The sequence below is a fragment of the Pecten maximus genome, chromosome 15, assembly GCF_902652985.1.
Source record: "Pecten maximus chromosome 15, xPecMax1.1, whole genome shotgun sequence".
NCBI classification, from domain to species: Eukaryota; Metazoa; Mollusca; class Bivalvia; order Pectinida; family Pectinidae; genus Pecten; species Pecten maximus.
Window position 1 is genome coordinate 23,084,774 of NC_047029.1, and position 12,374 is coordinate 23,097,147.

Consider the following 12,374-nt stretch of genomic DNA (forward strand, 5'->3'; position numbering starts at 1 on the left):
AATTTGTATGCTAAAATATCATGATCGCACTGTAAGATGGAATTGTAATATTGTGGTAGTATATGGTATGTTGTATATGATAGTGTACGAATTATTGGCTATGAATAGTGAAATGTCGCGTGTATCGTTGTATGAGAAGTGTAGAAGATGAATATGTGTGCTTTACTGTTAATCATATCATTGTATTATTGTATTTATATTGACCTCTTGTCGCGCACAATATAAAGTGCGCCTGAGTGAAATAAATAAATTGAAATTGAGGAGGAACATTTTTGTATAGCCTTAAAAATGCCTTGGCGGCCCCTAGACCCCTCGCAGACCCCCAACAAAATTCGGCTCGCACCAACAACGCTCGCAATACCACTAAATTACTGTGGGTAGATCTAAAACATATAAGTGCAAATAAAACATGTTTTAATCACATCGAAAAATAATATGGCCGAAAGTTGAAGCTTAATATATATAAACGGTCACGCACGCGTAACACACTGCGATCTCCGAGTTCTGATCGATAAGCGAAAAAAAAAAATGTTTTAAAACTCTTTTATTTTTGTTTTAGCCCATGTTGACTTCATAAATATGGTGAATTAACGAAAAGCCAATAACTTTCTTTACCCGAGTAAGTTACAAACTTTCGATATTATTCCGCCGTGGGGCTTCACAGCTAAAGGAACTGTATAAATGGGACATATATTTAGTCCGGAACTCCTCCCAATCCCCTTCCATCCCATCTCCAACCTGGTAAATACTAGCCGTTATATATAACGTTCGGCTACAGAACTTCTCTTTATCACGTTCGTTTGAGCGTAAACTAGTAAGCCAAGGGTCCCAAGTTCGACCCCCTACCGAAGGCAGTGAGTTAAATTAGATTAACCATACACTCTGTAACAGATTGAAAAAAGTTCCATGAAGTTTGTCAGAAACGGTTTTAATATATGATCAGGAAGCGGTTGAATTGGTTAATTTGGGTGTGTTTCCATGGTAACAGGAAAAGTATTGATAATGAACCCATTATAGATAAATACGCTACTAGATATAAGTTATAAGGTTGATATTTACATGACAGTGAAGTTATGTTGAACGGATATTGGAGATGTCACTGAAAACGGCAAAATTGGGGATTTCTGTTACGCGTTTCCATGGTAATAGGAAGGGGATAATCGACAAAACTAATCATATAGTTTTTTGTCTGATATAACAGGTTTTTTATAGGGTTTTATACATAGGTTTGTATTTTACTGCTTTATCATCGAGTCTCTGCTAAATAGACTGTAAGCCGTGGCTAGCGCGGGACTCCCACAAGTTAACAACCCACATATCCTTCATGCCTTGGTCAATGTCATTATCCTGTCAAAGTTTGCATTTTTTTTTTTTTTACTTAAACAAAACAAAACAACGACAACGACAATGTGTGATGGTATTCCATGGAAGACAACTCCTTGAAACGTTGACAACACTGCGGGAAAGGCCAGAATGTTTTCTCGTTCTGTGGACTTCTGTGTTCTGGCGAGAACTTAGAAATCTATTTAACATTTTTAAGGGTGTTCCATTTGTGGGCTTATGTGAAAAAGACAACCCTCCCCCCCCCCCCCCCCCCCCCCCCCCCCCAAAAAAAGAAAAAGAAAAAACACAAAAAAACAAAAACAAAAAAACAAACACACAAAAAAACCAAACCCAAAACGAACAAAAAACAAAAAGGACGTGAGAATTTAATTTGTTACAGTGTTTGTGCATTATTTGACGAAGACTTACCCTATAGTCCGTATAGCACATTTTCATACGTGTGAGCTGGCCAGATCAAAGTTCGGTAAAAATGACATCCTATGAAATGAACACAGAGAGGTCATTTTTTGCCGAATTTTAATGTGCCATACATACTTATGGTAGGTACAAATACACTAGACAATAACAAATTCTCTTGTATCTGAGGTAAAGCTGATATTATGTAATTTATGGATAGAAGGGGAACAACTCTTGACATCTTGAAAACAACACTTTATGGAACAACGAAGAGCCCAGATTTATCAAAATTAGTTGACTAGATTCGACTGCTTCATCGTCCTAATGACAGGATAACAATACATATTACAACATGTACTCATTTAGCTTCATTTTAACTAAACACGTTTAACACAATAATTTACATAATAATTCGGTACTGGCATAGGTCTCTGGGTACTGGTTATGTATTTTTAGAATATCTACAGAGAATAAAATTAAATGGCTACCAAAATAATAACTATTTATTTCATGACTAAAGTTTATTGGTTGTGAAACAGGTTATGTCATATTTCATGACCATTTTGAACATAGATTCTATATATTTATGCCGATTATTTAAAAAATGAAATTGGTAGGTTTACATTTGCATGAGATTTTCCCTACAGTTGTTTTCTTTTATCTGATATCACACATATGTTACAAGGTAAATATATGATTTAAGTATGTTTAAACCAAAACAAATATATCAGAATTATAAGTATCTGGTTAAATATAACGTTACATTGGATTAGTGCATATCATGTAACATCAGAGACCTATATAGTATATAGGTCTCTGGTAACATTGAAAAAAAAGTCCAGACTGACGATTTATTCTTTAAAAATCAAAGGTCATGCCATGTTCAAGTCTCATACAGGTCACTGCAGAGAGTTTGTTTCCTGTTTTAAGTATTATTTAAAATTTATCACTAAAGAATTAATTTGTTACCAGCGGAGCCAACCATGCAGCGTGTATCATGCAGACGATATTTAACGGAAACGGACGACATTTGCCGAATGTTCAGTGTCGAACACCAATCAGAATAGTTTTTACAACCTGTGTTTGGCAAGGGTAAACAGAACTCTTCGGTGGGCGATGCCACTTGCTAGTTTCCGGAATGCGGATGAAAGTTTCCTGAGCGACTAAACAGTTAATTGGCGGCAGTTACATCAACAGTTATGTGTGTATAAACTGGGGCGCCTTCACAATGAAGTCGCTTCGTGTACTCAAGGGTAAAATGAAATGTACGATACACGAGAATGACATTATGTTTTTAAGGCCTCTGTGACCGAGATCATGGAAGAAAGCTTCCGTGAACTCTGAAAACTTCCTTTTACAGATTTTATATGTTACCCCGACGGTTATATAAAGTTTAAGATGGTTTCATGAATGTCGAAGAAACATGTAGTAGTTTAGTTGTTTTTGACAGCGTTTGCTGATTTGTCATCATTTAAGAATTCAAGAATCTTGTAAATAAACTCGTTGAAATTAAAGTTAACACTTCTTCAATAAATAATAATGGGGGATAATTCAGGGTCGGACGAGGAAGATTATATTGGTTTCGGGTTTGCCACAAGGAAACTTGAGGCTCTATATGACTATACATATAAAGATGATTATGGCAATATCGTGCATATGAAGCGAGGAGAGCAATACCATTTGTTGGAAAAGTCTGGGGATTGGTGGGAAGTTTTCAGAGCCGGGGACTCGACAGATCTTTCATTTTATGTCCCTGCAAATTACGTTAGATTTATAGATGATAGTAAAAGTAAGGCTGCAGACAAACAGCAACGTGATTCAGATGAAGGGGATCCAGGAAGTGAAATAAGTTCACTAGCTCTTGACTCTCATACATCTTCATCTCTCGAAAATGGCATGAGTAATGCAGCCGATACTGAAGAAAATCACGAAACACAACAAGCGATGGATATATATGCCAACACTAATGTGAGTACATTTATGACAAACAATAATGTGGACATTTCATCTAAAAATGGCAGCATAACGGTACGACCTGGCATGTACCGTAGGAGTTTATCCAATGACGATGGAGGTGATTATATGAACTTAGACACATTACGAGAACAAGCAGGATTACCTTCAGCACCTAAGCCACCTGTTAACGATGTAAGTATTAATAAAGTTGTTTTATTGGTACAAGAGATGTTTTAACATAATCATATTTTGAGATAGAATATTTAATGTGACAATGATTATTTACAGTCTAAATATAGACTGCATGGACACATGATGATGATATTAGACTTGATATATGTTGGTGTAATATACATAATACAATATACCCAGTTAAATATTACATGTACCAAACTACATCTCACTTATCTATATGTATTATTGTCAGATGAAAATATCAAGAAATTTTGATAAGAGTATAAAAACAAAGGAAAACACAAGATTTTTTCCCTCTTATAGCATACTCTGAAATACATAAACACTACAGCATACAACCAGCTCATAATATAAGTGGTATATATAATATTTATAACATTGATGTAATGATGGTACGATTTCTTCACCACAAAATTATCGTGGTGTTATTTAGATCTATAGACCACTGAGGAAAACTTGGACACACACTATATCTATATATATAGATATATATCATTATTAAAGTCTATATTTTCACTGATATTTATCATTAGAGAGACAATGTTCAATATTCATACATATTCACAAGTATTTAAGACATTTCGTATAGATTACATGCTTGTTTCATTATGAATTTATGTGTGTTTATGTATACATGTATATGAGTATATGTTGCAAGTACTTTCTACTTGTTCGTATACGTAGCTCTGCGGGGAAATAATATTGAACAAAGGAAGCAGGAGTACTTGGGAAGTTTTACTTTTGTCTATACATGTACACGATCTAGTATACACGATCGCCAGAGTACAGGGTATGGTGAAAGAAATGTTGCAATAGACTTTAATGTTCATTTTATCAAATGATTATAATTGATATTATTATATCACAGCTGTTATCCAGTGAATTTGCCAGTGTAATATTTTCGCATGTACATTGTATGTCACTAGTTTAGTACACCCTAGAGCATTTTTCATTAGCTGTGTCAGTCATATATCAATTGTGACGTCATAATATGGACAAAGACATGGCGTCATGAATCGTGAATGGTGCAGCAAAATTGCTGTTTCCATTTGATTAAGCTTAAGCCCTTGTCATATTTACTATAAAACTTGTCAGAATGAAAGTTTTCTAAGATATATATATATGATTAAAATTGTCTAAAATTTGTTATTTCATATGGAATTTTATTCTATTTGAATAAAAACTTCTAATACAGGACTTATTTCATAAAATTAATATGAATGAAAACTTGTTTAAGATCTGATATATTAGTGAACCATGACATATTTTCATGTATAAACACATGTAACATGACCTATATACATGTACCTAGTCGTGACATCAGAACACTTGCAGGTTTATAGGTAATGATGTCATAATATAGATCCAATTGATATACAGTAAAACCTGACTAAACCGACCACTGACTAACATGCATCCAACCATATTCATTAGAATGGCAATGTGCTCCATTGCCATTGTAAACACTGACCTTACTGACATTTATACTGTCATATCTGACACATTGACTCCAAACAGGGTCGGTAAAGTCAGGTTCCACTGTAATTTATTGCAGGGCTTTTTTCACTACTTTGGGAATAGGGCCTATGGCTTTGGGATTGGGAAAAAAATTGCGGCAACAGGTAAATTGGGAAAAATGGACATAATAGTAAAAATAACAAGTAGACACAAATATGGGTCTATGCTATATTTATTTAGACTCTAGAGCATTATCTCCATTTATCAGGCCAGAATAACCAATAAAACATAGACAGGACGGCACCTTCCGGATTTTTAAAGACATAATTTGTTTATAGTTTTTTTTTTATAGCCGAAATTCAGCCCCAAATCGGCCCCAAAAAAAGCCCTGTATTGGGTTTGTACAGTAAGGTAGACATCATCTACTACACACAAGCAATGCATTTTATGATATTATAAACATGTACAACTGATCAATTCCTGTCTTCAGAAATCTTTGATATAACTGCTACATGTACAAACATATAATAATCATATACATGTACCTCTTCAGATCCGATACATATAATAATATTTACAGAAATTGGTTATTGAAATGTAGTATATTAGATTATATATTATGATATACATGTACATATGTATCGCACTGTACAATAGATAATTAATTTATTATTATATAAACTGTAATAAATGTCCACTGATTAAAAATTAAAAAAAATACTAAGGAATAGAAAATTTATGATATTATTTGTAATAATATAGATAGCCACAGATTCTTTTTTTGACTAAAAAATATGATATACATTGAATTTGTAATAAATTTCCACAGGTTATTTGTAGACTATATATACACACACACAAATATATATGATAGAAAAATTATCATATAAGTTGAAATACATGTCTACAGATTAATTATCCACTATATATAATATATATACTAAAATTTAGAATATTTGTAATATATTAATTTGTAATGAATGTCCACAGATTATATATAGACTATTTAACACACTGTAGTAACTGACCTAGAGAACGTCTCCAATATGTTGTATAATGAAGGTATGAAAATTCACAAATTGTCATACATAAGTATTTTGGATCAGATAGGATCTGGAATCTAGAGACACCCAGTACTAGCTATATGTGTACATGTACTCTTTGACCCACTTTCCATACTATTCCTAGTCTGGCCTATCAGCACAACCTGACATTTTTCCAGGAAGATAGGATGGGTACCCCGGTGTAATCATTGAAACATACAAAAGATTCCTTATCTAACAAATAGATTTACAAATAGAAACTTCAGTCTCTATCTTGAATAGACTATTGTAATGCATATGGACTATAGGCATGTAAAGTGGTATAACAATGTAGTGGGTCAGGACATGTATAGTGGTATATAACAATGTAGTGGGTCAGGACATGTATAGTGGTATATAACAATGTAGTGGGTCAGGACATGTATAGTGGTATATAACAATATAGTGGGTCAGGACATGTATAGTGGTGTATAACAATGTAGTGGGCCAGGACATGTATAGTGGTATATATAACAATGTAGTGGGTCAGGAAATGTATAGTGGTGTATAACAATGTAGTGGGTCAGGACTTGTATAGTGGTATAACAATGTAGTGGGTCAGGACATGTATAGTGGTATATAACAATGTAGTGGGTCAGGACATGTATAGTGGTATATAACAATGTCAGGATATGTATAGTGGTATATAACAATGTAGTGGACCAGGACATGTATAGTGGTGTATAACAATGTAGTGGGTCAGGACATGTATAGTGGTATATAACAATGTAGTGGGCCAGGACATGTATAGTGGTATATAACAATGTAGTGGGCCAGGACATGTATAGTGGTATATAACAATGTAGTGGGTCAGGACATGTATAGTGGTGTATAACAATGTAGTGGGTCAGGACATGTAAAGTGGTATAACAATGTAGTGGGTCAGGACATGTTTAGTGGTATATAACAATGTAGTGGGTCAGGACATGTATAGTGGTATATAACAATGTAGTGGGTCAGGACAAGTTTAGTGGTATATAACAATGTAGTGGGTCAGGACAAGTTTAGTGGTATATAACAATGTAGTGGGTCAGGACATGTTTAGTGGTATATAACAATGTAGTGGGTCAGGACATGTATAGTGGTATATAACAATGTAGTGGGTCAGGACAAGTTTAGTGGTATATAACAATGTAGTGGGTCAGGACATGTATAGTGGTATATAACAATGTAGTGGGTCAGGACATGTATAGTGGTATAACAATGTAGTGGGCCAGGACATGTATAGTGGTATAACAATGTAGTGGACCAAGACATGTATAGTGGTGTATATAACAATGTATAACGTAATGGGTCATCTTGTACATGCTGCCTTATATCTACCTAAGTTTGACATTGATGTATGGTAATTTATTGGTATGTGAATCAATTTGAATGTTGATCAATTCATTACTACACTTACTTTCACCAGTCATTATTCACAATGTGTAACCCTTGGGCATAGATAAGGGCTGATTACTACTGTGACTACAGGGAGTATTATATGTGGGAGTATATGTAATTAGTACTGGGACTGAGGACAATTTATTATAGGACTTATTAGTACTGGGACTGAGGACATTATATGTAGGACTCATTATATAAATTAGTACTGGGACTGAGGACAATTTATTATAGGACTTATTAGTACTGGGACTGAGGACGGTATATATAGGACTCATTAGTACTGGGACTGAGTACAGTATATGTAGGACTCATAAGTACTAGGACTGGGGACAGTATATGTAGGACTCATTAGTACTGGGACTGAGGACAGTATATGTAGGACTCATAAGTACTGGGACTGAGGACGGTATATGTAGGACTCATTAGTACTGAGACTGAGGACAGTATATGTAGGACTCATTAGTCCTTGGACTGAGGACAGTGTATGTAGGACGCATTAGTCCTTGGACTGAGGACAGTGTATGTAGGACACATTAGTACTGGGACTGAGGACAGTATATGTAGGACGCATTAGTCCTTGGACTGAGGACGGTATATGTAGGACTCATAAGTACTGGGACTGAGGACAGTATATGTAGGACTCATTAGTACTGGGACTGAGGACAGTATATGTAGGACTCATTAGTACTGGGACTGAGGACGGTATATGTAGGACTCATTAGTACTGAGACTGAGGACAGTATATGTAGGACTCATTAGTCCTTGGACTGAGGACAGTGTATGTAGGACGCATTAGTCCTTGGACTGAGGACAGTGTATGTAGGACACATTAGTACTGGGACTGAGGACAGTATATGTAGGACGCATTAGTCCTTGGACTGAGGACGGTATATGTAGGACTCATAAGTACTGGGACTGAGGACAGTATATGTAGGACTCATTAGTACTGGGACTGAGGACAGTATATGTAGGACTCATTAGTACTGGGACTGAGGACGGTATATGTAGGACTCATTAGTACTGGGACTGAGGACGGTATATGTAGGACTCATTAGTACTGGGACTGAGGACAGTATATGTAGGACTCATTAGTACTGGGACTGAGGACGGTATATGTAGGACTCATTAGTACTGGGACTGAGGACAGTATATGTAGGACTCATTAGTACTGGGACTGAGGACAGTATATGTAGGACTCATTAGTACTGGGACTGAGAACGGTATATTTAGGCCTCATTAGTCTTCGTACTGAATCAATCCATCAACCCAGATGTTTGTGTTGATTTACCTTGTGTAACAAGTGTTTGATAATCTGCTTGAATCAATTAGTTGTTTCAAAAGATTATTTTACAAAATAAAACCAATTTTATTTCCATCATTTCTAAAGGCTATAAAACTTACATGTACATGTACATATATAATATACATCTTCATTATATACAATGTATATTTCAAGGTTGAATTTATATCAAAATAGAAGGAAGAAAAGTATTGAAGGTCTATGACATCAGCTATTTTGAAATGTGTACAGGTATCATCAATCTATTGTTAGAATTTTCATGTCAAAATTATGGCCACACCCATCAGATGTGTAGTTTTCTATATGATCTAAATGATTACACCATCCCACACGATATTTATACAGTTAGGGACCAGTGAGTATATAGCTATATAAACATAAGAGTTCAACAGCACTTCAACATCTTAGAATCAACTGATTAGATAGTTTAGTCAGAAACACACAATCTACCATTGTACTCTAGCAGTATAGAGACTAGAGTGTATAGGGTAGGAGTAAACAATTGTATCAGATGATTGTTGAATTTTTGACAGATTTATAAAAATGTCGAGTTTAGATAGATGGATGTTTTGTTTTCTGTTTAGATGAAAAGACCCAACACATCACACAATGACATAGGTGTAATAGTAGAAGGTTATATGTATAAATTTAACATTAGAATTTACCTGGTTGTGAAATATATGTCTACCTGTAAAAGTGTGACTACCTAGCTATATATATATATAGAATCTCGACACGCTTACTGGTTACTTATACAAAAGGCATATATCATTACAATATACATGCTTATGATTTAATATTATATTCACCGTCATTCATTACTGAACATGACATTTATAATTTTACATATACATATTTATATAGACTTGTACAAGTCTGTTAAATCTAATGTTTAGGTGTAGACTTAAGCACATATAGACTAGTCCAGGTCTCTAATTGTCTAATGTTACAAGCACAGATAGACTTGTACAAGTCCCTTGATTATCTAATGTTGCAATCACAGATAGACTTGTACAAGTCCCTAATTATCTAATGTTACATATGCTGATAAACTTGTGTAAGTCCCTTCTGTAATGTTAAAACCTTTGCCTTGGTTTGTATCTTATCTTAGTTACAAATACGATGATATACACATATATAAGTCCATTATGTAATCTTGTTTGCATATACATGTGTATATTTCTGTTGTACACATTTTAGATACCGCTAATCCTACCAACCAAAACATTTCCTTAGCTTGAAATTTTCCAGAGGAAACCATTATTGGATTTAAGGGAAACATCCTAATTAAGAAATGTGATGATTTCCTATGGTCGGAAAATTGTAGTTAAGAATATTCTTGAAGATATTGTAGAGTATTAGTTAAGCTCTGGCCTGGTAGTATTTTGCTGATGAGTTGGAAGACTCAAAGTCAATAAAGAACTTGAACTTGGCTCCAAACTTTCCTTAGGAATATATTGATGATGCTGGTGCCTGGTTGTATATATATGTTAATTAACTGGTTCCAAATAAACCTCCCTTTCAGGAATACATTGATAATGCTCAGGTCTGGTTGTATGTAATTATATTATTTAACTGGTTCAAAACTTCCCTAGGGAATATACCGTATATATGTAATTTACCTAGTTCCAAACTTTCCTTTAAGAATATATTGTTGACGGCGTGGCCTGGTTTTATATATGTAATTTACCTGGTTCCATACTTCCCATTAGGAATTTCTTGATGATGCTTGGGCCTGGTTGTCAATATATGTAATTTACCTGTACATGCATGTTCCAAACTTCTCTAAGGAATATTGATGATGTTGGGGCCTTCAAGTATATACATGACGTATATGTGTAATTTACCTTTGCCTAAGCTTCCCTTAAGGGAATATTCAGTAGATAAACAAATAAGGGAGATACGACCATTTGCCTAACACCGACATACTATTGGCGTAGTTTGGCATAGTTGGGAGTTAAGGGGTTAAGGGAATATTCACTGATGAATCTGGCACCTGACAGTATACCTATAATTTACATAGTTCCAAACTTCCCCTTGTTTTCATGTCCTGATGTTATTTTTCCAGGAGGGTGGCAGCATTTATGCCAATCTTCAGGACCTGAACATCGTACCACAAATAGCTGTGACAACGCCCTCTCCATCACCCCAACTCTCACCAGAGGAGCCCCCTATTCCTGACGTGAAAAACTGCCCCCTCCAAAGGACCTTACTGAACGTCTGGGATGTATATCTTGACCCCATCACAAAGCGTAATTTCTACATCAACAAAGAAACCAAAGAAAAGACATGGAAACCCCCGCGATATCCAAAAAAGGTAAATTACTATATATCTAAGTATATTTCCTGGAATTTTCATTTCTTTTAAGCTCAAAATAACAGAAAAAGGGGATAACTATAAACATGTAATTGAAATCAGGCAATGTCAATTAAATATGAAATCAATATTAATTGTAATATATCAATTATAAAATGTCTGACACCAGTTTCATTAAACTTCCTTAACTTTGAAATTGTCCATACTAGGTAGGTTCCATAAATTTTTTTTCTTAAAATCCAATAATGCCTTCCTATGGAATATTTTAAATAAATGGATTTGCTTAAGTTAAGGAATGTTGATGAAATCTGGGGCCAGTTAATTTATTCCTGAGAAAGACCTAGGCCTGTTTCCTTAAGCTATTTCTTACAGAAATTGATCAAATTACTGGTATTCCTAGCTGCTTTGACAGTGACATGCTATAACATGCTATAACCTGCATATTTCCAGAGTTAAAATTCAAATTCAACCAGTTTGTTTGAAACATTGGTTTTCTTGCCAGTTTTGGGTACTCTGGTTTTTAGCTCACCTGGCCCGAAGGGCTGGTGAGCTTATGGCATGGCGCAGCGTCCGTCGTCCGTCGTCCGTCGTCCGTCCGTCAACTTTTCCTTTAAATCGCTACTAGTCCTAAACTACTCAGTGGATTTTGACCAAATTTGGTCTGAAGCATCCTTGGGTGAAGGGGAACCAATTTTGTATAAATGGTGGGTCTGGCCCCCCAGGGGCCTTAGGGGCGGGGCCCAATAGGGGAAATATAGCAAATTCTTTAAAATCCTTCTTCTTCTGTAGAAATGAAGGGATTTGATTCATATTTGGTCTGAAGCATCCTTGGGTGAAGGGGAACCAATTTTGTATAAACGGTGGGTCTGGCCCCCCAGGGGTCTTAGGGGCGGGGCCCAATAGGGAAATATAGCAAATTCTTTAAAATCCTTCTTCTTCT

The 12,374-nt window shown here is 35.3% G+C and overlaps 1 protein-coding gene across 2 annotated transcripts in view; it reads left to right on the plus strand.

The window, feature by feature from the left end:
• Positions 1 to 2,844: 2,844 nt before the first annotated feature.
• LOC117343762 (rho GTPase-activating protein 12-like) overlaps positions 2,845 to 12,374 on the plus strand; it is a 59,521-nt gene continuing 49,991 nt past the window's right edge. For both annotated transcript variants that reach the window (XM_033906249.1, XM_033906250.1), the window contains exons 1-2: positions 2,845 to 3,888; positions 11,186 to 11,434. In XM_033906249.1, coding sequence (XP_033762140.1) covers positions 3,280 to 3,888; positions 11,186 to 11,434 — 858 coding nt within the window. In that variant the 5' untranslated portion in view covers positions 2,845 to 3,279. The remainder of the gene's footprint in view (positions 3,889 to 11,185; positions 11,435 to 12,374) is intronic.